The 27432-nt window shown below is 51.2% G+C and overlaps 1 protein-coding gene across 3 annotated transcripts in view; it reads left to right on the top strand.

The window, feature by feature from the left end:
- FHOD1 (formin homology 2 domain containing 1) overlaps positions 1-27432 on the top strand; it is a 181347-nt gene that overhangs the window by 111470 nt on the left and 42445 nt on the right. For 2 of the 3 annotated variants that reach the window (XM_040329528.1, XM_040329526.1), the window contains exons 8-11: positions 3413-3507; positions 9752-9775; positions 15493-15636; positions 24399-24760. In XM_040329528.1, the coding sequence (XP_040185462.1) occupies positions 3413-3507; positions 9752-9775; positions 15493-15636; positions 24399-24760 (625 nt within the window). The remainder of the gene's footprint in view (positions 1-3412; positions 3508-9751; positions 9776-15492; positions 15637-24398; positions 24761-27432) is intronic. The other variant, XM_040329527.1, reaches the window with a different exon arrangement.

Below are 27432 nucleotides of genomic sequence, written 5' to 3'. Positions count from 1 at the left end.
CTGTATCAGGATATCCAAACTTTTTTTTTTATCCTGGTTCAGACCTGCTTAAAGTGGAAGTAAACCCTCCTATTGTTTTCAGCCAAGGAAGCGGCCATCTTGACCTCTGTTTAATCTGCAACTGCCATGATGCTGTACATGTGACCTGTTATGAAACCAGCCATTGGATGGTTTGGCAGTTTGGTTGAGAGCACAAACAAATGTGACAGCTAGCATTTCTGGCATGCCGGGAATGTTAACTGTTTTGTAACTATCAAATTGAAGGGTTTACTTCCACTTTAATTATGACACAATGGGAAGGTAGAGCAAATACACAAATGGCACTATGGGTGCCAGATTATCACAAAGAGAAGGACAATGGGGGAGCTTTACTAAAACTGAAGCGCTCGGAATCTGGTGCAGCTGTGCATGGGAGCCAATCAGCTTCCAACTTCAGCTTGTTCATTTAGGCTGGGTTCACACTACTACACTACTTTCATCCTACTTTGCTCTGTGTTCAATGTTTCCCTATGAGAGCGTCTTGTAGCGTCCTACACAAGTCGGTCCGACTTTGAAAATGCTCCCTGTACTACTTTTGGTCCTACATTGATCCTACTTCAGGCCCATTGAATATCATTGAAGTCGGACCAAAGTAGTATCCTGTTCATGAAAGTAGGATGGATGTAGGACCAATGTAGGATAAATGTAGGACCAATGTAGCAGAGCAAAGTAGGATGAAAGTAGTGTAGTAGTGTGAACCAACGCCTTAAGCTTTGGCAATTAAACCTGATTGGTTTCTAGGCAGTGCTGCACCAGATTTTTCACACTCCAGTTTTTGTAAATAACCCCCCAATGTTTCTGGTCAGAAAAGGCTTAAAGTTCAACCAGCTTTTCCCCAATAAGCAGAGCCAGGTCATCCACAAGGCAACCGCGGCAGGTGCATAGAATGCATGAAGCTAAAAAAATCTTGCGCCTTTACAACGTCTTTAAAGGAGAAGTCCAACCTGAGCTCATTCCGCTGGCCTTCTATGGGTCACAGGAGTGCAATTCGTTTTGCACTCCTTTGACCCGTTTTCAGCAGAGAGCGGTCTGATGTCCGCTCTCTGCTGACATCGCCAAGATCAGTCCAGGCACCGCGTCATCCCGACTTCAGAAGTCTGGATCCGCCAGGTGCCTGAACTGATGGCAGTCTTAGGCCGCGTACACACGATCAGTCTAAACCGATGAAAACGGACTGAAGGACTGTTTCATCGGTCCAAACCGATTGTGTGTGGGCCCCATCAGTCAGTTATCCTTCGGTCAAAAAAAAAGAGAACTTGCGTTAAAATTTGACCGATGGACGCCTAACCGATGGGTCAAAACCGATCGTTGGTATGCAAAAGCATCGGTCAAAAGGCCGGGCATGCTCAGAATCAAGGCGACGCATCTTTGGAAGCATTAAACTTCGTTTTTTTTAGCACGTCGTGTGTGTTTTACGTCAGTGCGTTCTGACGCGACCATTTTTTTTTACCGATGGTGTGTAGGCACATCAGACCATCAGTCGGCTTCATCGGTTAACCGATGAAACGGTCCTTCAGTCAGTTTTCATCGGTTTTGACTGATCGTGTGTACGCGGCCTTAACCTCTCAGCGAGCTGCTGAGACAGCCACTCCCCACCCCTCTACAGCTCAGTGCTCCAATGAGCGTGGAGGAGCTGAGCAGGAGGGCTTCTGACTGACAGGCAGCAGCTCTCCGCTCGGGGAGGTTAGAGAACCGAGCCATCGGTGGTATTCGGTGGCTCGGTTCTCAGTGAAGAGGTGGTGGGGACAGATGCAGTATCGGACCGATGCTGCATCCACCTAGGTAAATATGTTGGGATTATCTTAAAGTGATACTAAAGTCTCTTTTTTTTGTTTAAAAATAACAGACCTGTTATAATTACCTGCTCCGTGTAATGGATTTGCACAGGGCAGCCCAGATCCTCCTCTTCTTGGGTCCCACGCTGGCACTCCTAGCCCCTCCCTCCTGCCAAGTGCCCCCACAGCTGCAGCTTGCTATGGGGGCACCCGAGTCGAGCTGCACCTCCATATATTCATTCGGACACAGCCACGGTTTGGTCCGCCCCCTCTTTCTCCTCATTGGCCAACTGTCTTTAATTGTCTCAGCCATTCGGGAGGGAGCGTCCCGGATGGCCGAGGCACTCGTGGACATCGCTGGATTGAGATGGGGCTTAAGTAAGAGTTGAGGGGGGGCGGGCTGCTGCACACAGAAGGCTTTTTATCTTAATGTATAGAATGCATTAAGATAAAAATACCTGCCTTTACAACTACTTTAGAGCTTATGTGAACAGGAGAGCAGTACAACTAAATGGGGTAGATCCACAAAGAAATTACGCTGTGTATCTATTGATACGCCGGCGTAATTTCAAAAATCCTGCGTCGTATGTTTGTTTTGAATCCTCAAAACAAGATACAATGGCATCTCGGCTTGATCCGATAGGCGTACGTCTTTGTATGCCTTCGTATCTTGGATGCAATTTTTTTCGGCGGCCGATAGGTGGCGTTTCCGTCGAAATCCGTGTCGAGTAAGCAAATTAGCTATTTACGGCGATCCACGAACGTACGTCGGCCCGGCGCATTTTTTTCCGTTGTTTGCGTTCGGCTTTTTCCGCCGTATAGTTAAAGCTGCTATACTGAGGCGTACTCAATGTTAAGTATGGCCGTCCTTCCCACGTACAATTTTGAATTTTTTACGTCGTTTGCGTAAGTCGTTCGCGAATAGAAATTTGCGTAGAATGACGTCACCGTCGTAAGCATTGGCGGGTTCCGGTTTAATTTCGAGCATGCGCACTGGGATACCCCCACAGACGGCGTTTAAAAAAAGTAGTTTACGTCAGGTCACGAGGTATTATCAAAAAAAACGCCCCCCCATTAGATCCATTTGAATTGCGCGCCCTTACGCCGCGATAGATACACTACGCCGCCGTAACTTATGGCGTGGATTCGTTGAGGATTCCATTTAAAAAAGATAAGTTATGGCGGCGTAGCGTATCTTAGATACGCTGCGCCCGGCGCAGATGTCTGTGGATCTGCCCCAATATCTCCAATATAGAGTATCAGAGTACTAGAGTCAGGCCCTCACTTTCTTTCCTCCACAGAGCGGCACAGCTCCTGTGCAGCATTGATACAGAGCAGAGTCTGAATATGTAATATGGCTTCCCCCATGTGAGTAGACCATTACAAACTGTGCATAGAAACAAGGCTTTTCCAACATTAGTACACAATGATAAAATGATATACAAATAGTAGATCACATTTGCTTATCGTGTAAAACAACCAAACCTAATTTTACAAATAATAAAGTTGCATCGAAAGGCCAATGTTATCCAAATATTCTTATTACTTTCATCCCCTGGATGTTGTTTAGTACATTAAACAGTTCCCTTTGTGCCCAGGTACAAGCCCGTGGTCGAACCTGGTTGATATCCTGGAGGAGAAAAACGGGGCGGATTCCGAGCTGCTGGTATTTGCCATGACACTAATCAACAAGGTAAGAAGAGAGCGCCCCGGCTGCTGCATTCACCAAACTGCTAAGAGCTTTGCAAGCTTGTGATCTGGCTTCTGTACGTGTGGCCCGTCGGCTATGAATGCGCACTGGCTGCGGATTGCGGCTGTTTGGCAATTTTGTGTGCTTAAGTTGGCATAATCCCAGTTCTCGAATGATTGGTTGGTACGGATTGTTACAAAACCTGAAGTTTTTTTTCAAACGAAAGATTCCCTTGTTTAACTTTTAATGGTACGAGGTACAAAACAGAGCCAAATGGGCATTCCCTGGCTCGTGTATATACACATTGAACAGCTTGGAGAAAGAAAATAACAAAACAGTTTAAACAATGTAATCACTGATCACAATAAAAACTATAAGTACACTTGGAAGTATAAGGATTGAGCCGGCAACTCTGTAGTCCATATAGTGATTTTAATGGTTGGTAAATGAAGTGACAAGCAAAACAGTACATAAGTACACTTGGGACCATCAAAATATGAGTAATAAAAAAGATGTAATAGGAAAGTTGATGGGTTCTCCTCTGTGTGGTGCAGAGATCATGCGGGCAGCTCTTTTAAATCCTGGGGGAAATCATCGAAAGTACTACAATATTGGGGGAACCATCTCAAGAACTACAATATCCTGAGGGAAACCATCAAAAGAAATACAATATCCTGGGGGAAACCATCGAAAGTACTACAATAGGCTGAGAAAAATCATCTAATGTACTACAATATCTTGGGGGAACCATCAAAAGAACTACAATATCCTGGGGGGAACCATCAAAGGTACTACAATATCTTGGGGGAACCATCAAAAGTACTACAATATCCTGGGGGGAAACCATCGAAAGTACTACAGTATCCTGGGGGAAACCATCAAAAGAACTACAGTATCCTGGGGGAAGCCATCAAAGGAACTACAATATCCTGGGGAAAACCATTGAAATTTCTACAATATCCTGGGGGAAACCATCAAATGTACTACATATTCTGGAGGAAACCATCGAAAGTACTACTATATTGGGGGAACCATCTCAAGAACTACAATATCCTGAGGGAAACCATCAAAAGAAATACAATATCCTGGGGGAAACCATCGAAAGTACTACAATAGGCTGAGAAAAATCATCTAAAGGACTACAATATCTTGGGGAAACCACCTAAAGTACTACAATATCTTGGGAAAAGCATCAAAGGTACTAAAATATCGGAGGAAACCTTCTAAAAAACTACAATATCCTGGGGGAAGCCATCTAAAGAACTACAATATCCTGGGGGAAACCATCAAAAGAACTACAACATCCTGGGGGAAACCATCGAAATTTCTACAATATCCTGGAGGAAACCATCAAATGTACTACAATATCCTGGGGGAAACCATCGAAATTTCTACAATATCCTGGAGGAAACCATCAAATGTACTACAATATCCTGGGAAAACCATCAAACGTACTACAATATCCTGGGAAAACCATCAAACGTACTACAATATCCTGGGAAAACCATCAAATGTACTACAATATCCTGGGAAAACCATCAAACGTACTACAATTGTCCACGCAGAATATTATCCTTCAGGGTGGTTAAACGTTAAGAAGGGGACTCAGAAGATGCATTGGTGAATGTAGATTCTTACCAAAGCTCCCACACTTTATGAAACTTTTTTGGGCAGCCTCTAGATAGGTAGGTGGCCTTATACAACGGGAGGGCAGAATTGTGAAAGAAAAGTTTGTTTAGAGGGGGGGGGGGGGGGTCCAAACTTTCTGAACAAAGGGCCAGTTTACTGTCCTTCAGACTGGCGTCAGTGGGAGTTCATGCTCCCTATGGACAATCAGAACGTGGACGTTCCTAGTGGGCGGGGGGTGGTGGTTTAAGTGGAAAAAATGGAAAGGAGGGGGTGCGCAACATGGGATCAGACGCTTAGCTTTCCACTCAGAGACCCCCCGACCACTAGGAGCATAAAAAAGATTTTTTATATATTTTTGGGGGATATTTATTATAGCAAAAAGGAAAACCATTTTGCATTTTTTTCAAAATTGTCGCTCTATTTTTGTTTATAGCGCAAAAAATAAAAACCGCAGAGGTGATCAAATACCACCAGAAGAAAGCTCTATTTGTGGGGAAAAAAGGACGACAATTTTGTTTGGGAGCCACGTCGCACGGCCGCGCAATTGTCAGTTAAAGCGACGCAGTGCCGAATCGCAAAAACTGGCCAGGTCCTTTACCTGCCTAAAGGTCCGGGTCTTAAGTGGTTAAGCTTGTCAGAAGGGGATCAACTGCAGTTCAGATGCATCTGCTAATGATCTCAGAAGCTTCTCAAACTGATGCCATTGACACAAGCCCAAAGCCCATTGACAGAAGACCTGATGAGTGTGGCACTTGTACCTTCAATGGATTATTCTTCCCGTATGTCAAGCATACAATCTCATTCCCTTGTGTTCCCATGTGATTTGCAGCCTACAGAGATGTGTATTTTTGGAAGACATGACAGTAAGTTTTTACATTTCAGTCTTTGTTGTCGGTCCAGAATAGCCTATCGTGTGCTGCGTGAGACGTCAGCCTGGGAATTACGAGGGGTCCAGCGTGCGCCGGAGAACATCTAGTGGCTCCCCCTGTACCTGGCCCGGCTGTTCACACATTGAGGGGGGTCAATAAGTCCAGAACCCAACATTCAGTCATAAGCCGCGTCTGCTTTTTGTTTTCGGATAAACTTTTTTGGCAGAAACAGGATAGAGTTGAACAATTCTAGCCAAATATGTTAAAAAAAAAAAAAAAAACGCCACCCCTTTCAGTTTATTTATAGCTTCCTTCAAAAGTTACGAAATAATTTTGCAATTCATTTAGAAAACGATCTCTTAAGGACAGCTTCACCTTTAGAGAAGTTTAAAAGCATCATGTGGTGGGGATGCTTTTCTTCAGCAGGGACGGGGAAGCTGGTCAGAGTTGATGGGAAGATGGATGGAGCCAAATAAAGGGCAATCTTAGAAGAAAACCTGTTGTTGAGTCGGCAAAAGACTTGAGACCGGGCGGAGGTTCACCTTCAAGCAGGACAACGACCCTAAAGTACAGCCAGAGCTACAATGGGATGGTTTAGATCAGGGGTCTCCAAACTTTTTAAATAAAGGGTCAGTTTACTGTCCTTCAGAGTTCAGGGGGGCCGCACTGCACTGTGGCCACTGGGAGTAGAGAATGTCCCAGTGTCAGTAAGAGTAAGCAGTGCTTTATCATTGGCGCCAGTGGGAGGAAAAGCGCCCTAATTGTAGATGTATTATTGTCCCAAGGGCCGGATAAAGGCAAGCAAAGGGCCACATCCGGCCCTAGGGCCGCAGTTTGGAGAACCCTGGTTTGGATCAAAGCCTATTCATGTGTTAGAATGTCACAGTCCAGACCTAAATCCCATTGAGAATCTGTGGCAAGACTTGAAAATTCCAATCGGCGGCCTTGTCCGGCGTCCTTCTGCGGCCTTGTCCGGCGTCCTTCTGCGGCCTTGCGCGGGGTCCGTCCAGGCTTGTGGGTGTCCGTCTGCGGCTTCCTTGCGCGGCGTCTGTCCAGCCTTTTTGAGTGATCGTCTGCAAGTCCATCCGCACCTTGCTCAGGGTTGCAGCGGTATTTGGATTTGTCGCCTCATCCGAGCCGAGAGGAGCCGGATTTCCTGTGTGTTCGGCTCCTCTCGGCTTGTCTCGGCTCCTCTCGCGTGGCTGCGGGCGGAGCCGAGCATAGCCGAGTGCGCAGTACACTCGGCTCTGCTCTAAGCTGCAGCACTCGGCTCCTCTCGGCTTGTCTCCTCTCGCGTGGCTGTGGGCTGAGCCGAGCGTGGCCGAGCCTAGCCGGGTGCGCAGTACACTCGGCACGGCTCTAGGCTGCGGCGCTCCTCTCGGCTTGTCTCGGCTCCTCTCGCGTGGCTGCGGGCTGAGCCGAGCGTGGCCGAGCCTAGCCGAGTGCGCAGTACACTTGGCTCGGCTCTAGGATGCGGCGCTCAGAGACAGCTGGGATCGGCATATAACGCGCACCCACGATTTCCCCCTGATTTTAAGGTGAAAAAAGTGCGCGGTATACGCCGATAAATACGGTAATAAATGTTTTCCTTTTGGGTTTCATGCCGCTTTGCACGGCAAACTGGATAAGAATTCATGTAGGAAGTTTATTTCACTGAAATCCGGACGGCATTCTCCTTCACTTTAGATGGTTAGCTCAGGTCCCCCTGTTAGCGTTACGTGTCTGTCCCAGCAAGGCCGCACATATAATATGTTTTATGGCCCAGCAGCCACCTCATCATAGGCAGGCCTCACTATATTGTATTTTACATCCTCAGCCTGCAGGACGGGAGTGACATCAGCAGAGGCTCCGCCAACACGGCCAGAACGTCGTCCAAAGTGCAAAATTCCAAATCCAGGCAGGAGAAGAGGAAAGAGGTTTAAAGAGACGATAGCTTCATATAAAAGGGCAATATTAGCCCAACGCTTCATATAAAAGGCCAATATTAGCCCAACGCTTCATATAAAAGGCCAATATTAGCCCAACAGTGAACACACAGACAGGAACTGCATTCGCTGCCAGAGATTTACATTGCATGTACTCCAGCAGCCCCCCCCCCCTCCTCTCACTGGGATCTGTGGCTGTATCGCAAGCATAGGAGGGTGACAGCGATTTTCTGTGCTGTATACCAGGTGGGGACACCAGCTCTGAGCTTTAGTTTCAAATAAGGGGTCTCCACACAGTAGGGCCTGCTGCAAGGTTTTTTTCCTAGCCCTCTGATGTAAGATGGACTCCCTTATAAGGGGGGGGGGACTCTGAGAACTATAATGCAAGGAGAGGACTTTGATGTAAGAGGTCTCTGATTGGGGCTGTTATGTAAAGACGTATGTAACAGTCAGGGGTTAACGCCGTTTACGATATTCCATTCCACCGACCCACGACGGCTGATCGACACTCCACAATCCAGCACACGAACGCGGCCCATATGGATTCCCCAGAAACGAGACACAGCTCTGTTCTCTGGTTCAAAACGGATAGATACTTTAATGGTAAACTCAGGCTTTTATACAGTAGAAACCCCAAGGAACAATGGCTTAACTCCACCCACAACATGACACAAGGAGCCCAATACACATCTTTAGTCAGACTTTCCGGCACCGATATAATCCACATGAGCTAATTAGCTCTGATGAGAACTATAATGCAAGGAGAGGACTTTGATGTAAGAGGTCTCTGATTGGGGCTGTCATGTGAAGACGTATGTAACGGTCAGGGGTTAACGCCGTTATTACGATATTCCATTCCACCGACCCACAACAGCTGATCGACACTCCACAATCCAGCACACGAACGCGGCCCATATGGATTCCCCAGAAATGAGACACAGCTCTGTTCTCTGGTTCAAAACGGATAGATACGTTAATGGTAAACTCAGGCTTTTATACAGTAGAAACCCCAAGGAACAATGGCTTAACTCCACCCACAACATGACACAAGGAGCCCAATACACATCTTTAGTCAGACTTTCCGACACCGATATAATCCACGTGAGCTGATTAGCTCTGATGAGAACTATAATGCAAGGAGAGGACTTTGATGTAAGAGGTCTCTGATTGGGGCTGTCATGTAAAGACGTATGTAACGGTCAGGGGTTAACGCCGTTTACGATATTCCATTCCACCGACCCACGACAGCTGATCGACACTCCACAATCCAGCACACGAACGCGGCCCATATGGATTCCCCAGAAACAAGACACAGCTCTGTTCTCTGGTTCAAAACGGATACTTTAATGGTAAACTCAGGCTTTTATACAGTAGAAACCCCAAGGAACAATGGCTTAACTCCACCCACAACATGACACAAGGAGCCCAATACACATCTTTAGTCAGACTTTCCGGCACCGATATAATCAACGTGAGCTGATTAGCTACAGCTGACAAGTCCGACATCAAGACTCCAGCTTTTAACTATTCCCTACACTACAAAAAACTCAACTAAGTTCTGCCTGTTGGATAAATGGCTCTGACATCACAGTATACCCCACCCCCATTACTCCGAGCACTTTGCTGGTATGTGTGTGACCACCCTCCTCGCACAAAAGCTTGCTGGTCCTGAAACGCGTTGGCCATTACTGTGTGTGTGTGTGTAACTTTGCCTGAATGGAGACGCACTGCGTGGAATGATGGCTGCTCACCGTTATGCATGCCCCTAACATGCCTGAAAGTCTGTTCCTGGGAGCTTCTAATCCAGCCATTGTCTTTTTTTAGCAAATCCAATATTCAGGAGTGAAGGTGAGTTCTCCAATAGCGGTGAAGTCCTTTTCCAGTTTTAAATTTGGTGTGCTCCGGATTGTCATAGTGTAACCCTGCCCCCGTTTTCCATCCTTAGTAGGAGTTTGATATTTTGTCGGGTGAAAACACAAAATAACTGTTTATCTAGCTTTTGACTCTTAGTTTTATGTAGCTTTTGCTTGCACAGGCTCTTGAAATATCTATTGTGTAAGTGACCAGGGGGAGGGTGTAGTGTGTTGGTGACCAGGGGGGGCGGGTGACCAAGGGGTAGCGAATTTGTAGGGTGTTAATGGCTGGGAGGGGCAAGTTGCAGTAGTCACCGGGCGGTTAGGGGTGTAGGGTTAGTGGCTGGAGGGGTGGGTAGTGTAGGGTGATGGTGGTCGGTAGGGTTAGAGAGGGTATAGGGTGTTAGTGACCAGGGGGTAAGAAGGGTGTCAGGTCTTAGTGACCTGTGGGGTTTGGGAGGGCATAAGGTGTTGGTGACCAGGATGTAGGGAGGGTGTAGGGTAATGGTGACCGGTGGGGTTAGTGAGAGTAGAAGGTGTTAGTGACTAGGATGTAGGGAGGGTGTAGGGTGTTAGTGATCAAGGGGTAGGAAGGGTGTGGGGTGCTAGTGACCAGGGGGTAGGGAGGTTGTTGGGTTAGTGGCTGGGGGGGGGGGTAGTGTAGGGCGTAGGGTGATGGTGACCGGTGGGGTTAGGGAGGGTATACGGTGTTAGTGTCCAGGATGTAGGGAGGGTGTAGTGTGTTAGTGATTGGGGGGAGGATGTAGTGTGTTAGTAACCAGGATGTAGGGAGGGCGTAGGGTGATGGTGACCGGTGGGGTTAGGGAGGGTATACGGTGTTAGTGTCCAGGATGTAGGGAGGGTGTAGGGTGTTAGTGATCAAGGGGTAGGAAGGGTGTGGGGTGCTAGTGACCAGGGGGTAGGGAGGTTGTAGGGTTAGTGGCTGGGGGGGGGGTAGTGTAGGGCGTAGGGTGATGGCGACCGGTGGGGTTGGGGAGGGTATAAGGTGTTGGTGTCCAGGATGTAGGGAGGGTGTGGTGTGTTCGTGATTGGGGGGAGGATGTAGTGTGTTAGTAACCAGGTTGTAGAGAGGGTGTATGGTATTAGTGATTGTTGGGACGATGTAGTGTGCTAGTAACCGAAGGGGGTGGGGGGGTGTAAGGTTATAGTGACCAGTGGGGTTAGGGAGGGTATAAGGTGTTGGTGACCAGGATGTTGGGAGGGTGTAGTGTGTTGGTGACCGGGGGTAGGGAGGGTGTAGGTTTTTGGTGGCGGGGGTGTAGGGTTTTAGTAATCGGGGGGTAGAGAGGGTGTTGGTGAACAGGGGGGGGGGGTAGAATGTTGGTGGCCAGGGGGTTGGGTGAGTGTAGGGTATTAGTGACCACGAGGCAGGAAGGGTGTTAGTGGCTCGGGGGATGGGTAGTGTAGGGTGTTAGTCACCAGGAGGGTAGGGAGTGTGTAGGATGATAGTGATCAGTGGGGTTAGGGAGGGTCTAGAGTGATAGGACCAGGAGTGGGTAGGGTGTCAGTGACTGGGGAAGGGGGGAGTGTAGGGTTTTAGTGATCGGGGGGGTGGTGGGAAGTTGGGAGGCTGTTGGGGACCGGGGGGAGGGTGTAGGGTGTTTTAGGCACTAGGGTGTAGGGTGTTAGTGGAGTTGGGGTAGTATAGGGTGTTAGTGGCTAGAGGGGTGCGTAATGTAGGGCGTTAGTGGCTGGGGGGGTAGTGTAGGGTGTTAGTGGCTGGGGGGGGGGTAGTGTAGGGTGTTGGTGGCTGGGGTGTGTAGTGTAGGGTGTTAGTGGCTGGGGGGGTAGTGTAGGGTGTTAGTGGCTGGGGGGGTAGTGTAGGGTGTTGGTGGCTGCGGTGGTAGTGTAGGGTGTTAGTGGCTGGGTGGGTAGTGTAGGGTGTTAGTGGCTGGGGGGGGGTAGTGTAGGGTGTTAGTGGCTGGGGGGGGGGGGGGTAGTGTAGGGTGTTAGTGGCTGGGGGGGTAGTGTAGGGTGTTAGTGGCTGGGGGGGGTAGTGCAGGGTGTTAGTGGCTGGGGGGGGGGGTAGTGTAGGGTGTTAGTGGCTGGGGGGGTAGTGTAGGGTGTTTGTGGCTGGGGGGGGGTAGTGTAGGGTGTTAGTGGCTGGGGGGGGGTAGTGTAGGGTGTTTGTGGCTGGGGGGGGTAGTGTAGGGTGTTTGTGGCTGGGGGGGTAGTGTAGGGTGTTTGTGGCTGGGGGGGTAGTGTAGGGTGTTAGTGGCTGGGGGGTAGTGTAGGGTGTTAGTGGCTGGGGGGGGATAGTGTAGGGTTTTAGTGATCGGGGGGTGGTGGGAAGTTGGGAGGCTGTTGGGGACCGGGGGGAGGGTGTAGGGTGTTTAGGGGACTAGGGTGTTAGTGGAGTGGGGGGGGGGGGAGTGTAGGGTGTTAGTGGAGTGGGGGGGGGGAGTGTAGGGTGTTAGTGGCTGGGGGGGTAGTGTAGGGTGTTAGTGGCTGGGGGGGGTAAGTGTAGGGTGTTAGTGGCTGGGGGGGTAGTGTAGGGTGTTAGTGGCTGGGGGGGTAGTGTAGGGTGTTAGTGGCTGGGGGGGTAGTGTAGGGTGTTAGTGGCTGCGGTGGTAGTGTAGGGTGTTAGTGGCTGGGTGGGTAGTGTAGGGTGTTAGTGGCTGGGGGGGGGGGAGTGTAGGGTGTTAGTGGAGTGGGGGGGGGGGAGTGTAGGGTGTTAGTGGAGTGGGGGGGGGAGTGTAGGGTGTTAGTGGCTGGGGGGGTAGTGTAGGGTGTTAGTGGCTGGGGGGGGTAAGTGTAGGGTGTTAGTGGCTGGGGGGGTAGTGTAGGGTGTTAGTGGCTGGGGGGGGAGTGTAGGGTGTTAGTGGCTGGGGGGGTAGTGTAGGGTGTTAGTGGCTGCGGTGGTAGTGTAGGGTGTTAGTGGCTGGGTGGGTAGTGTAGGGTGTTAGTGGCTGGGGGGGGGGGTAGTGTAGGGTGTTAGTGGCTGGGGGGGGGGGTAGTGTAGGGTGTTAGTGGCTGGGGGGGGGGTAGTGTAGGGTGTTAGTGGCTGGGGGGGGTAGTGTAGGGTGTTAGTGGCTGGGGGGGGTAGTGCAGGGTGTTAGTGGCTGGGGGGGGTAGTGTAGGGTGTTATTGGCTGGGGGGGGTAGTGTAGGGTGTTTGTGGCTGGGGGGGTAGTGTAGGGTGTTAGTGGCTGGGGGGGTAGTGTAGGGTGTTGGTGGCTGGGGGGGGGGGGTAGTGTAGGGTGTTAGTGGCTGGGGGGGGTAGTGTAGGGTGTTAGTGGCTGGGGGGGTAGTGTAGGGTGTTAGTGGCTGGGGGGGTAGTGTAGGGTGTTAGTGGCTGGGGGGGTAGTGTAGGGTGTTAGTGGCTGGGGGGGGTAGTGCAGGGTGTTAGTGGCTGGGGGGGTAGTGTAGGGTGTTATTGGCTGGGGGGGGTAGTGTAGGGTGTTTGTGGCTGGGGGGGTAGTGTAGGGTGTTAGTGGCTGGGGGGGTAGTGTAGGGTGTTTGTGGCTGGGGGGGGTAGTGTAGGGTGTTAGTGGCTGGGGGGGGTAGTGTAGGGTGTTTGTGGCTGGGGGGGGGTAGTGTAGGGTGTTAGTGGCTGGGGGGGTAGTGTAGGGTGTTGGTGGCTGGGGGGGGGGTAGTGTAGGGTGTTAGTGGCTGGGGGGGGGGTAGTGTATGGTGTTGGTGGCTGCGGTGGTAGTGTAGGGTGTTAGTGGCTGGGTGGGTAGTGTAGGGTGTTAGTGGCTGGGGGGGTAGTGTAGGGTGTTAGTGGCTGGGGGGGGGTAGTGTAGGGTGTTAGTGGCTGGGGGGGGGGGTAGTGTAGGGTGTTAGTGGCTGGGGGGGTAGTGTAGGGTGTTAGTGGCTGGGGGGGGTAGTGCAGGGTGTTAGTGGCTGGGGGGGGGGGGGGTAGTGTAGGGTGTTAGTGGCTGGGGGGGTAGTGTAGGGTGTTTGTGGCTGGGGGGGTAGTGTAGGGTGTTAGTGGCTGGGGGGGGGTAGTGTAGGGTGTTTGTGGCTGGGGGGGTAGTGTAGGGTGTTTGTGGCTGGGGGGGTAGTGTAGGGTGTTTGTGGCTGGGGGGGTAGTGTAGGGTGTTAGTGGCTGGGGGGTAGTGTAGGGTGTTAGTGGCTGGGGGGGGATAGTGTAGGGTTTTAGTGATCGGGGGGGTGGTGGGAAGTTGGGAGGCTGTTGGGGACCGGGGGGAGGGTGTAGGGTGTTTAGGGGACTAGGGTGTTAGTGGAGTGGGGGGGGGGGGAGTGTAGGGTGTTAGTGGAGTGGGGGGGGGGGGTGTAGGGTGTTAGTGGCTGGGGGGGGTAGTGTAGGGTGTTAGTGGCTGGGGGGGGTAAGTGTAGGGTGTTAGTGGCTGGGGGGGTAGTGTAGGGTGTTAGTGGCTGGGGGGGTAGTGTAGGGTGTTAGTGGCTGGGGGGGTAGTGTAGGGTGTTAGTGGCTGGGTGGGTAGTGTAGGGTGTTAGTGGCTGGGGGGGGGGGTAGTGTAGGGTGTTAGTGGCTGGGGGGGGGGGGGTAGTGTAGGGTGTTAGTGGCTGGGGGGGGGGTAGTGTAGGGTGTTAGTGGCTGGGGGGGTAGTGTAGGGTGTTAGTGGCTGGGGGGGGTAGTGCAGGGTGTTAGTGGCTGGGGGGGTAGTGTAGGGTGTTATTGGCTGGGGGGGGTAGTGTAGGGTGTTTGTAGCTGGGGGGGTAGTGTAGGGTGTTAGTGGCTGGGGGGGTAGTGTAGGGTGTTGGTGGCTGGGGGGGGGGTAGTGTAGGGTGTTAGTGGCTGGGGGGGGTAGTGTAGGGTGTTTGTGGCTGGGGGGGTAGTGTAGGGTGTTAGTGGCTGGGGGGGTAGTGTAGGGTGTTGGTGGCTGGGGGGGGGGGTAGTGTAGGGTGTTAGTGGCTGGGGGGGGGGGGGTAGTGTAGGGTGTTAGTGGCTGGGGGGGGTAGTGTAGGGTGTTAGTGGCTGGGGGGGTAGTGTAGGGTGTTAGTGGCTGGGGGGGTAGTGTAGGGTGTTAGTGGCTGGGGGGGTAGTGTAGGGTGTTAGTGGCTGGGGGGGTAGTGTAGGGTGTTAGTGGCTGGGGGGGTAGTGTAGGGTGTTAGTGGCTGGGGGGGGGAGTGTAGGGTGTTTTTGGCTGGGGGGGTAGTGTAGGGTGTTAGTGGCTGGGGGGGTAGTGTAGGGTGTTGGTGGCTGGGGGGGGGGGGGGTAGTGTAGGGTGTTGATCATAGGGGGGGGGGGGTGTAACGTGATGGTGACTGGTTGGGGTAGGGTGTATGGTATTAGTGGGCAGGAGTGTGAAGAGGGTGTAGGGAGTCAGTGACGGGGTAGCTAGGGATTCAATGGAATGTTGTTGACAGCTGTAGACACTTTCACTGCAATGGACATTAAAATATATCCAATTGGATGCTGTAGAAACTTCAAAAGCCTGTGCATTCATTGGGGTAAAAAAATAAATAAAAAGATTAACTGTTATTTATTCGCTGCCATTTTTGTCTTCGGATATCAAGTTGGTTTGAAAGGTGATTCACACTTGAAGTGACTTTTATAGATTAAGGTCAAGCAAACCAGAACTCTCCTGCAGTCGGGGAACTCGTGGCCTCCAAGGCATGCTGAGACCTGTAGTCCCCCGGGAGCCGGAGAGCCGATGTGTGACCGCGCCTCTTTAGACTGTTGCTCCTCCTTCTTGCTGACTGCGACCCCCGATAATAGCGGGGTGCCCCTTGTCTCACATTGATATGTTTGTGTTTTGTACAGACGCTGGGCAATCTTCCTGACCAGGACTCCTTCTACGACCTCACCGACTGTCTGGAGCAGCAGGGGATGGAGAAGCTGATCCAGCGACACATGAACAACAAGGGGACGGACCCCGATCTCAAGCAGCGGCTGGCTGTCTACGAGGTCAGTGCAAGGCTTTGCTGTAATCCCCCCCCCCCCCCCCCCCCCCCCTCCTCGGCTGACAGCTGAGCAATGTCCCCGAGCCGTGATTTCCTCCCGTGATTTCCGGGACATGTCAGATGTTGTCTCCTCCAGATGTCTGGAGTTCTGTCCGTCACAACATCCCAGCGGCTTCTCGTCTCACCCAGGAAGCCGCGATTTCATTCCTCACCGGCGGCGCCGGCGGCACGTGAGCGATGAGGTGCTGTCAGGGATGAGCCTGCAGGGCTGTCTGCTGACAGATGACATCCCTTCCAGACATACATTTTTCTGATGTTTAATGTTACAACACGAGCCAAACGAATAATTATCCAACGCCGTGTTTGTACATCCCCTTCATCTCCGCAATCATCGTCCTATGAGATTATGGGGCTGATCTACTCAACCTGGAGAGTGTAGAAACCAATCGGCTTCCAGGTTTTATTGCCAAAGCGTAACCACTTCCTGCCCGCGTTATTGCCCATAGCAGTGATGGAGAACCTTGGCACCCCAGATGTTTTGGAACTACATTTCCCATGATGCTCCACTACACTGCAGAGTGCATAAGCATCATGGGAAATGTAGTTCCAAAACATCTGGGGGGGCCAAGGTTCGCCATCACTGGCCTTTAGCCCACTTTGCCAGGATGGCATACATGGACGCCCTCCCGTGATCGTGATGCCATGTGCCCCCTGCAGCACGCGGGTGGTGCATTCTGTAATCACTGAGTCCTTCAGCAGATTGACTTTCTTTTCCCTCATGCTGACAGTGTGAGGAGAGAAGAAAGCAGATAACCGGCTTCTGTTAAAGGGACACCGGTTCCAGCAGTACTCGCCAGTGCTGCCAATCTGTTCCCGCCAGTGCTGCCAATCTGTTCCCGCCAGTGCTGCCAATCGGTTCCCGCCAGTGCTGCCACTCTGTGCCCGCCAGTGCTGCCACTCTGTGCCCGCCAGTGCTGCCACTCTGTGCCCGCCAGTGCTGCCACTCTGTGCCCGCCAGTGCTGCCACTCTGTGCCCGCCAGTGCTGCCACTCTGTGCTCTCCAGTGCTGCCCATCGGTGCTCTCCAGTGCTGCCCATCGGTGCTCTCCAGTGCTGCCCATCGGTGCTCTCCAGTGCTGCCCATCGGTGCTCTCCAGTGCTGCCCATCGGTGCTCTCCAGTGCTGCCCATCGGTGCTCTCCAGTGCTGCCCATCGGTGCTCTCCAGTGCTGCCCATCGGTGCTCTCCAGTGCTGCCCATCGGTGCTCGCCAGTGCTGCCCATCGGTACTCGCCAGTCCTGCCCATCTGTGCCCGCCAGTGCTGCCCATCGGTGCCCGCCAGTGCTGACACTCGGTGCCCGCCAGTGCTGACACTCGGTGCCCGCCAGTGCTGACACTCGGTGCCCGCCAGTGCTGACACTCGGTGCCCGCCAGTGCTGACACTCGGTGCCCGCCAGTGCTGACACTCGGTGCCCGCCAGTGCTGACACTCGGTGCCCGCCACTGCTGACACTCGGTGCCCACCACTGCTGACACTCGGTGCCCACCACTGCTGACACTCGGTGCCCACCACTGCTGACACTCGGTGCCCACCACTGCTGACACTCGGTGCCCACCACTGCTGACACTCGGTGCCCACCACTGCTGACACTCTGTGCCCACCACTGCTGACACTCTGTGCCCACCACTGCTGACACTCTGTGCCCACCACTGCTGACACTCTGTGCCCACCACTGCTGACACTCAGTGCCCGCCTCATCAGTGTTCATTGGTGCCATCTCATCAGTGATGTCTCATCAGTGAAGGAGAAAAATTACCTGTTTGCAAAAAAAAAAATTATGAAAAAAAAATAGTTTTTGTTTTTTTCTAAATTTTCAGTTTATTTTTTTGTTCCTTTAGCGAAGAGTTAAAAAAACAAAACAAAAAAAAAACAGCAGTGATTAAATACCATCAAAAGAAAGCTCTATTTAAGTGGGAAAAAAATGATAAAAATTTCATATGTGTACAGTGTTGCACGACCGCGCAATTGTCATTCACAGTGTGAGAGCGCTGAAAACTGGTCTGGGAAGAAATATGAGTTTCACTTTTTGAATTGAATCACTGAAATTAACTTTTTGATGATCTTCTGATGTTATGAGACGCACCTGTAGATCGGGGGCAGAAAATAGCGACGTCCTATTCATGTCATAATAATCAGACAGATACTTGCCCGAGTTTCCCCGACACGATGTCACAGCAGGTCGTCTTGCGGATAACGACATAATGAAGATGGACGGCGGCTGCGGGTGATGATCCCCGACAGCTCCTTTGTCAGTTTCCGCTCGGATTACAGAAGGATCACGCTCTTCTGTCTTCCATTCTCCCTGGGGGGTCTCCTCTAAACCTGTTTACCTTTTGCGAAATTAGGTATGGAGATGTACATTCTGTACAACAAATGAGGGAGCGACCGTGGGATTTAGGGGCCCATTTACACCAGCGGCACCAGTTATCGCATGGCCGCTGATGTGCGTTGTTAGAATGCATGACAAAGATAAGAAGGATGGCCCTGCTGATCTTATAAACCATTATGCTTGATGGATTGTATGCCTTCCTAGCAGTGCAGGGGTCCCGAGTTCAGTTGCCACCAAGGAATGTGCTTGCATGGGGTTTGCACACCCTCCATGTGCTCCTCCGTGCTGCTGTCCCCCCTCCGGTGCTCCCCCGTGCTGCTGTCCCACCTCCGGTGCTCCTCCGTGCTGCTGTCCCACCTCCGGTGCTCCTCCGTGCTGCTGTCCCACTTCCGGTGCTCCTCCGTGCTGCTGTCCCCCCTCCGGTGCTCCTCCGTGCTGCTCCCCCCCCTCCGGTGCTCCTCCGTGCTGCTGTCCCACCTCCGGTGCTCCTCCGTGCTGCTGTCCCCCCTCCGGTGCTCCTCCGTGCTGCTGTCCCCCCTCCGGTGCTCCTCTGTGCTGCTGTCCCCCCTCCGGTGCTCCTCTGTGCTGCTGTCCCCCCTCCGGTGCTCCTCTGTGCTGCTGTCCCCCCTCCGGTGCTCCTCTGTGCTGCTGTCCCCCTCCGGTGCTCCTCTGTGCTGCTGTCCCCCCTCCGGTGCTCCTCTGTGCTGCTGTCCCCCCTCCGGTGCTCCTCTGTGCTGCTGTCCCCCCTCCGGTGCTCCTCTGTGCTGCTGTCCCCCCTCCGGTGCTCCTCTGTGCTGCTGTCCCCCCTCCGGTGCTCCTCTGTGCTGCTGTCCCCCCTCCTGTGCTCCTCCGTGCTGCTGTCCCCCCCCTCCGTGCTGCTGTCCCCCCCCTCCGTGCTGCTGTCCCCCCCCTCCGTGCAGCTGTCCCCCCTCCGTGCAGCTGTCCCCCCCCTCCGTGCAGCTGTCCCCCCCCCTCCGTGCAGCTGTCCCCCCCCTCCGTGCAGCTGTCCCCCCCCCTCCGTGCAGCTGTCCCCCCCCCCTCCGTGCAGCTGTCCCCCCCCTCCGTGCAGCTGTCCCCCCCCCTCCGTGCAGCTGTCCCCCCCCTCCGTGCAGCTGTCCCCCCCTCCGTGCAGCTGCCCCCCCTCCGTGCAGCTGTCCCCCCCTCCGTGCAGCTGTCCCCCCCCCTCTTTGCAGCTGTCCCCCCCCCCCTCTTTGCAGCTGCCCCCCCCCCCCCCCCCTCCGTGCAGCTGTCCCCCCCCCTCCGTGCAGCTGTCCCCCCCCCCCCCTCCGTGCAGCTGTCCCCCCCCCTCCGTGCAGCTGTCCCCCCCCCCTCCGTGCAGCTGTCCCCCCCCCCCTCCCCGTGCAGCTGTCCCCCCCCCCCCCCTCCGTGCAGCTGTCCCCCCCCCCCCCCCCTCCGTGCAGCTGTCCCCCCCCCCCCCCTCCGTGCAGCTGTCCCCCCCTCCGTGCAGCTGCCCCCCTGCTGTGCTGCTGTTCCCCCTCTGCCCCAGATCTGTCAGGATGGACAGCGGAGAAAGTAGCCGCTAAATCTGTCATTTACCAGCTCCTTCCTTTTCCTAATGAACAAAGCCAGTGACCACTGACTCTGTCCATTCATAACTGAGCATCGTGTTTACGATGCTTCCGTTTATGAATGGAGAGGAGCCTCTGTCTCCTGTCCATTCATGTTCAGTGCAGCTGAGACTACAGAGAAAGGGACTGGGGAATCTGTGTCCTCAGTCCCTTTCCATGTCTCAAAGGGAAGATGTCAGGGGTCTGTTAAGGGACCTATCAGACAGGCAATCTATTTGTAGCATTCACCTCTATGGCTTGGCTACAAATGACTGAAAGAGGGCAATGTGTACACCAGGGATATCCAATTAGCGGACCTCCAGCTGTTGCAGAACTACAAGTTCCATGATGCATAGCAAGACTTTGACAGCCACAAGCATGACACCCAGAGGCAAAGGCATGATGAGACTTGTAGTTTTGCAACAGCTGGAGGTCCGCTAATTGCATATTCCTGGTGTACACCAACCCAATCCTCTAGCACTAGCAGCAACAGATTGCAATTGACCCAAACCGTTAAAAGCCCTAATTGCGTAATCACCGATCTGACATCGTCTTTTATGAAGTACGTGTCATTGTCCTGCTGGTTTCCTAAATTCTTCCTGTAGCCTCTGCGCACTGTGTCAGACCTCAGAGTCCTGTTTGTCTTTGCCGCGATTTCCTCTCCCAGTCTTCCGCTCTCCGTATTTGTCTTTCGGACAGATAAGGATGAAGTCGATCCTTTTAAGTCAATAACGGAAGGTGGATAGCAGGAAGGTGGGAATCGGGATCTCACCAAGCCACAGCTTGTATTATTACTCGCTAGCTGCGGGGGACCTGGGAGTGTTTGTTTTTACGTGTCCTATTCCTGGTCCTACTTTTTGAACTCCTACATTTGTTATTATCAGACAAATGTCAAAGGATTCGTACAGTGCCTTGAAAAAGTATTCATACCCCTTAAAATTTTCCACATTTTCTCATTTTGCATCCGAAAACGGGGTCTGTGACTTGCCGGAGTCACGCGACGTCACTCCCGCGGGAGCCACCAGTCACGGGGGCACACACTGGGGAAGAAGCGGCTCGCAGGGCAGATTCTTCACTGTGCATGCACCGATGACGTCATCGGCGCACTACATGGCAAATATCTCCTAAACGAAGCGAACGTTTGAGATGTTTTCAGTACAAACTTGGTTTGAGAGCGTTTTGCAAGACGAGCAAAATGTTTTAATAATACATTTTGCCTTGATATACAAGCGATGTCTTGATATAAGAGTAGCGTCATGTCACAACTAAGGATGAGCTCTGGCGTGTTCGCATAGAACACGTGCAGAGCCCGCCAGGAAGTGTGCACGGCGCTGCGCTAATCACAGCCAGGGAGACATTTCCCGATGCTCGGCTACAGGGATCGTGAAATGTCTCCCTGGCTGTTATTAGCGCAGCGCCGTGCACACTTTCTGGCAGGCTCTGCACGTGGTCTATGTGAACACGCCGGAGCTCATCCTTAGTCACAACTGAGTAATAAAAAAGAAGAGAGGAGCCTCTAAGTGTAGCAATATGGTTACATTTCACCACTTAAGACCCGGACCAAAATGCAGCTAAAGGACCTGGCCCCTTTTTGCAAATCGGCACTGCGTCGCTTTAACTGACAATTGCGCGGTCGTGCGACGTGGCTCCCAAACAAAATTGGCGTCCTTTTTTTCCCCACAAGTAGAGCTTTCTTTTGGTGGTATTTGATCACCTCTGCGGTTTTTATTTTTTGCGCTATAAACAAAAATAGAGCGACAATTTTGAAAAAAAAATGCAATGTTTTTTACTTTTTGCTATAATAAATATCCCCCAAAAATATATATATATATATAAAAAAAAAAAATTTCCTCAGTTTAGGATACGTATTCTTCTACCTATTTTTGGTAAAAAAAAATCGCAATAAGCGTTTATCGGTTGGTTTGCGCAAAATGTATAGCGTTTAGAAAATATGGGATAGTTTTATTGCATTTTTATAAATTATTTTTTTTTTTTTACTACTAATGGCGGCGATCAGCGATTTTTTCTGTGACTGCGACATTATGGCGGACACATCGGACAATTTTGACACATTTTTGGGACCATTGTCATTTTCACAGCAAAAAATGCATTTAAAATGCATTGTTTACTGTGGAAATGGCAGTTGCAGTTTGGGAGGTAACCACAGGGGTGCTGAAGGGGTTATGTGTGACCTAATATGTGTTTACAACTGTAGGGGGGTGTGGCTGTAGGTGTGACGTCATAGATTGTGTCCCCCCTATAAAAGGGATCATACGATCGATGACGTCGCCACAGTGAAGAACGGGGAAGCCGTGTTTACATGCGCTTACTTAGCTGCATCTTCGGCTACACTAGCCAAGGAATGATGGCTGTGACCCCGGAAGTGATGTAATACATGTTGCCTCCGGGGTCGTTATAAACTTCTCATGGGCAGGCTGGTGTCCATGACGCATTCACTTTTTTACAGGTTCACTTTAATTTTTAGTGACGGCGTTCCCTCTGACCGATCATTAGCAACAGTCACTGTTTGCTGAGATTCTGGCAGTCTGATAACAAAGGTCGATAACGGAGGGAGACATTATTACTCACATTCTCTGGCACAGAACCTGGAGCGTAATATTTACTCGCTGGTCCTCTGTGGATTGTGTCACTGGGAGGCGGCGGCGGCGGTGACTCAGCCTGAAGTGTCAGGACATACCTGTCCTCCATTGGAGCTTTACACTCCCTCCGGAATGTGCTGGCGTTTGTTGTAGGTGTAGATTTATTGTGTGTGACATTTCCCTGGGGTCATGTGACCACGCTTCCCACAGAAGCCATATTGTTTGTGTGTCATGTATTTCATTCATTAACCCAGGGTTTGACAAATTTGCTTGGAATCTAGGAGCCAGCTAAAAAAGTTAGGAGCCAGAAAACGCGCCCCGTCCCGACGAGCTTGTGCGCAGAAGCGAACACATACGTGAGCAGCGCCCGCATATGTAAACGGTGTTCAAACCACACATGTGAGGTATCGCCGCGCTCGAAAGCAATAATTCTCGTCCTAGACCGCCTCTAACTCAAAACATGCAACCTGTAGAATTTTTTAAACGTCGCCTATGGAGATTTTAAAGGCTAAAAGTTTGTCGCCATTCCACGAGCGGACGTAATTTTGAAGCGTGACATGTTGGGTATCAATTTACTCGACGTAACATTATCTTTCATAATATAACAAAAAATGGGGATAACTTTACTGTTGTCTTATTTTTTAATTAAAAAAGGTGTAATTTTTTCCCCAAAAAGTCCGCTTGTAAGACCGCTGCGCAAATACGGCGTGACAGAAAGTATTGCAACGATCGCCATTTTATTCTCTAGGGTGTTAGGATAAAAAAATATATATAATGTTTGGGGGTTCTAATTAGAGGGAAGAAGATGGCAGTGAAAATAGTAAAAAATAGTGAAAAATTACATTAGAATTGCTGTTTAACTTGTAATGCTTAACTTGTAATACTAACGGCCACCACCAGATGGCGCCAGCTTACACATCTGGTGGTAATAACTTGTAATACCAACGGCCCCCCTTCCAAGCCAAATCGCCAGGACCCTATTTCTAGTCGCCATGGCGACCTGGCGCCCGGGATTTGTCGAGCCCTGATGTATTTCATTCATTAACCTCTTCAATACCGGGCACCCTAACCCTGGAAGTAGGCAGCAACGTATCAGCATGCCGCTTTGCCTACATGGGCCCTCACCTGCTGTACATTGGTAATAGAGGACATTTGTGGTGTGTGCGCTTAGGCAGGACTTTTACTTTTACGCCCGGGTTCACACTAGAGCGATCTCGGAGATTGCATGCGATTCGCAAACCGCACTGCAGGTGCCGATCACAATGCGATCTCTGAGCAACGCGAGTTCAGCCATACACTTGTACGGCTGAACTCGCATTCGTTTCGCACAGGAAATAGTGCAGACTTGTTTTCCCCACACTAGAATCGGATCCCACGACGGCCGGTAATTGAGGCCGCGACCTCTTCCTTCTGTTAGCTGGCGCCATCTGGTGGTGGCCGTTGGCATTACAAGTTAAACAGCAATTCTAATGTAATTTTTCACTATTTTCACTGCCATCTCCTTCCCTCTAATTAGAACCCCCAAACATTATATATATTTTTTTTATTCTAACACCCTAGAGAATAAAATGGCGATTGTTGCAATACTTTCTGTCCCGTCGTATTTGCGCAGCGGTCTTGCAAGCGCACTTTTTTTGGGAAAAAAATACACTTTTTTTAAATTAAAAAATAAGACAACAGTAAAGTTATCCCAATTTTTTTTATATTATGAAAGACAATGTTACGGCGAGTAAATTGATACCCAACATGTCGCACTTCAAAATTGCGTCCGCTCGTGGAATGCCGACAAAAACTTTTACCCTTTAAAATCTCCATAGGCGACGTTTAAAAAAAAATTCTACAGGTTGCATGTTTTGAGTTACATAGGAGGTCTAGGGCTAGAATTATGGCTCTCGCTCTAACGATCGCGGCGATACCTCGCATGTGTGGTTTGAATACCGTTTACATATGCGGGCGCTGCTCACGTATGTGTTCGCTTCTTGCGCGCAAGCTCGTCGGGACGGGGCGCATTTTCTGGCTCCTAACTTTTTTTAGCTGGCTCCTAGATTCCAAGCAAATTTGTCAAACCCTGCCATAGAGCACACGTTTACAGAGACATTCCCTGAAATCGCGTGACTTTCATGTCGCGGTCGTGTGAAAGGGGCCTTACAGCTTCACTTTAAGCAGCATGCGGCGCTCGTTATTTACGGACCTCCCTGTGTTTTTCTGCAGAGCGCATTAAGACTCGAGGACGATAACAGCGAGGAGTCTTCCAGCGGCCCCCGGAAGGATCGAAGGAAGAACTCGTTGGGGGGCGAAGAGGTCCGGCGCCCGAGGCGGTCCATGGGCAACAGTGCGGAAATATGGGCGAAAACCAAACCCGTTACTGCACCAGCAGCGCCCCCTGTGGAGATCGCCACCCCTGTGCAGTCTGCTTATAAACCGAGCACCTTGCAGAGGCCAACGGTCTGCGTTGTGCCGCCCTCACCGCCCAAACAGCCGCCGGTGGAGAATTCTCAGCCTCCCAGTCCCCCTCCTAGTGCCGGAGAGAGGAGCCCGGAAGTGGAGTCTCCTGATGTCTCTTCACCAGAACTGTAAGTGTTTGTGTCTGCTGAAGACTTTGGTGGGGTCTGAAACTTACCAGCAAATCGCCCTGTTGGGGTGTTCAGTGCAAAGAAGCAGGGGGCGAGTGAAGAGGGCCCCCCCCCTGCATGTGTAATGAAGAGGAGATTAGATCTGGAAGGGGCCTTATACAATGCATTGTTTACCCTCCTTAACCCCTAAGCGCCGCCAGTACACAAATATGCGGCCTCTCGGCGGGTGGGCCTTGGTGCCGAGGGGCCCCATATTTGCGTACCAATTAGCTGTGCCAAGAGCGTGCTCCCAGGGCAGTTACAGGCGGCTAAGCCCCCAATAGCTTTTCGCAATCGGGAGCTTTACAATCACGTGATCGCTCTGACAGCCAATCACGGCAGTCACGTGACCATAAACCCCACCTCCCGGGTTCTGAAACTTCTTAAAGGGCCAGGAGGCGTCAGCGCAAAGTGGTTGTAAACCTTTCTATATACCTAGTGAAGTGACTGGCCTCAGGTGATACCCAGAGATTAAATCCTTCTACATAAGTTGTACCTATTAGCCACTTAAGGGCCCCTTCACGCCGATCTACGTCGGCAGAATGGCACGGCTGGGCACATCAACGTACCTGTACGTTGCTCTTTAAGCCCAGCCGCGGGGTCGCGCGCGCCGCTGGCACGCGACACGGTCCGAAGCTCCGTGACCGCGGGACTCGCGGACCCGATTGCCGCTGGAGTCCCGCGATCGGTCCCCGGAGCTGAAGAACGGGGAGAGCTGTGTGTAAACACAGCTTCCCCGTTCTTTACTGTGGCGCCGTCATCGATCGTGTGTTCCCTGATATAGGGAGACACAATCAATGACGTCACACCTACAGCTACAGTTAGAAACACATATGAGGTCATACATAACCCCTTCAGCGCCCCCTCGTGGTTAACTCCCAAACTGCAACTGTCATTTTCACAATAAACAATGCATTTTAAATGCATTTTTTGCTGTGAAAATGACAATGGTCCCAAAAATGTGTCAAAATTGTCCGAAGTGTCCGCCGTAATGTCGCAGTCACGAAAAAAAAAACGCTGATCGCCGCCATTAGTAGTAAAAAAAAGAAATGAATAAAAATGCAATAAAACTATCCCCTATTTTGTAAACGCTATAAATGTTGCGCAAAGCAACCGATAAACGCTTATTGCGTTTTTTTTTTTATACCAAAAATATGTAGAAGAATACGTATCGGCCTAAACTGAGGAAAAAATTATTTTTTTTATATATTTTTTGGGGATATTTATTATAGCAAAAAGTAAACAATATTGCATTTTTTTCAAAATTGTCGCTCTATTTTTGTTTATAGCGCAAAAAATAAAAACCGCAGAGGTGATCAAATACCACCAAAAGGAAGCTCTATTTGTGGGGGAAAAAGGACGTCAATTTTGTTTGGGAGTCACGTCGCACGACCGCGCAATTGTCGGTTAAAGCGACGCAGTGCCGAATCGCAAAAACTGGCCGTGTCCTTTAGCTGCCTAATGGTCCGGTCTTAAGTGGTTAATCTGCAGTCTTCTCTTCTCTACATTCATTCAAAGTCCAGCTTGTCTGAGCTTTCAGAAAGCAGGGGGCGGAGAGCTAAAATTTCTCTCTGTAGAGCTCAGTGAGAGCTGATTGGAGGGAAGGGCTCTCCCCCCCTTCATTCAGCACACAGGAAGAGAGCTACGGCTGTCAATCACAGGCTGTGCTCTGGAGCTCCCTCCTTTGGCACCTTTTTATATCTTGGTGTCAGAAGTGATTCATGCAGATGGCAGAGGAAAGAAGCAGCAGACAGAAATGACACTTAGGCCCAGATTCACAAAGACTTATGACGGCGTATCTCCAGATATGCCGTCGTAAGTCCGAATGGCCGCCGTCGTATCTATGCGCCTGATTCATAGAATCAGTTACACATAGATTTGGCCAAGATACGAGCGGCGTAAGTCTCCTACGCCATCGTATTTGGGGTGCATATTTACGCTGGCCGCTAGGTTGCGTTCCGTTGATTTACGCGTCGAATATGTAAATGACTAGATACGCCGATTCACGAACGTACGTACGCCCGTCGCAATTAGTTACACCGTTTACGTAAGACATACGCCGGCGTAAAGATAAAGCTGGTCTCTAGGTGGCGCAGCCCATGCAAGGTATGGACGTCGGAACAAGTCTATCTTTTTACGTCGTTTACGCAAGTCGTACGCGAATAGGGCTGTGCGTAAGTTACGTTCACGTCGTAGGCAGTGTTCGATGTATCTAATGCATTCTATCCGACGCCTGTGCCCTGGTATACGTCCACGGACGGCGCATGCGCCGTTGGTTCAAAACGTCAATCACATCAGGTCACGAATCATTAGCATAAAACACGCCCACCTCGTCACAATTTTAATTGCGCGCGATTACGCCGGCACATTAACGCTACGCCGCCGTAACTTAGGAGGCAAGTGCTTTGTGAATACAGCACTTGCCTCTCTAACTTGCGGCGGCGTAGCGTAAATACGATACGCTACGCCTGCACAGCGTAAAGCCGCCCTGCGTGAATCCGGGCCTTTGGATTGAGACAAGTACTCGATATAAGCGGGATACGTTTTGTTTACATTTTATGCCTGAGGTTTACCACCACTTTAAGCAATTCAGTGCTGCCACCTATGGGGCAGTTGTGGGGGTGCTTCTATAA

The sequence above is a fragment of the Rana temporaria genome, chromosome 11, assembly GCF_905171775.1.
Source record: "Rana temporaria chromosome 11, aRanTem1.1, whole genome shotgun sequence".
In the NCBI taxonomy this organism is placed as follows: domain Eukaryota; kingdom Metazoa; phylum Chordata; class Amphibia; order Anura; family Ranidae; genus Rana; species Rana temporaria.
Note: the sequence above shows the minus strand (reverse complement) of the source record. Positions and strands in the feature narration are given on the sequence as shown.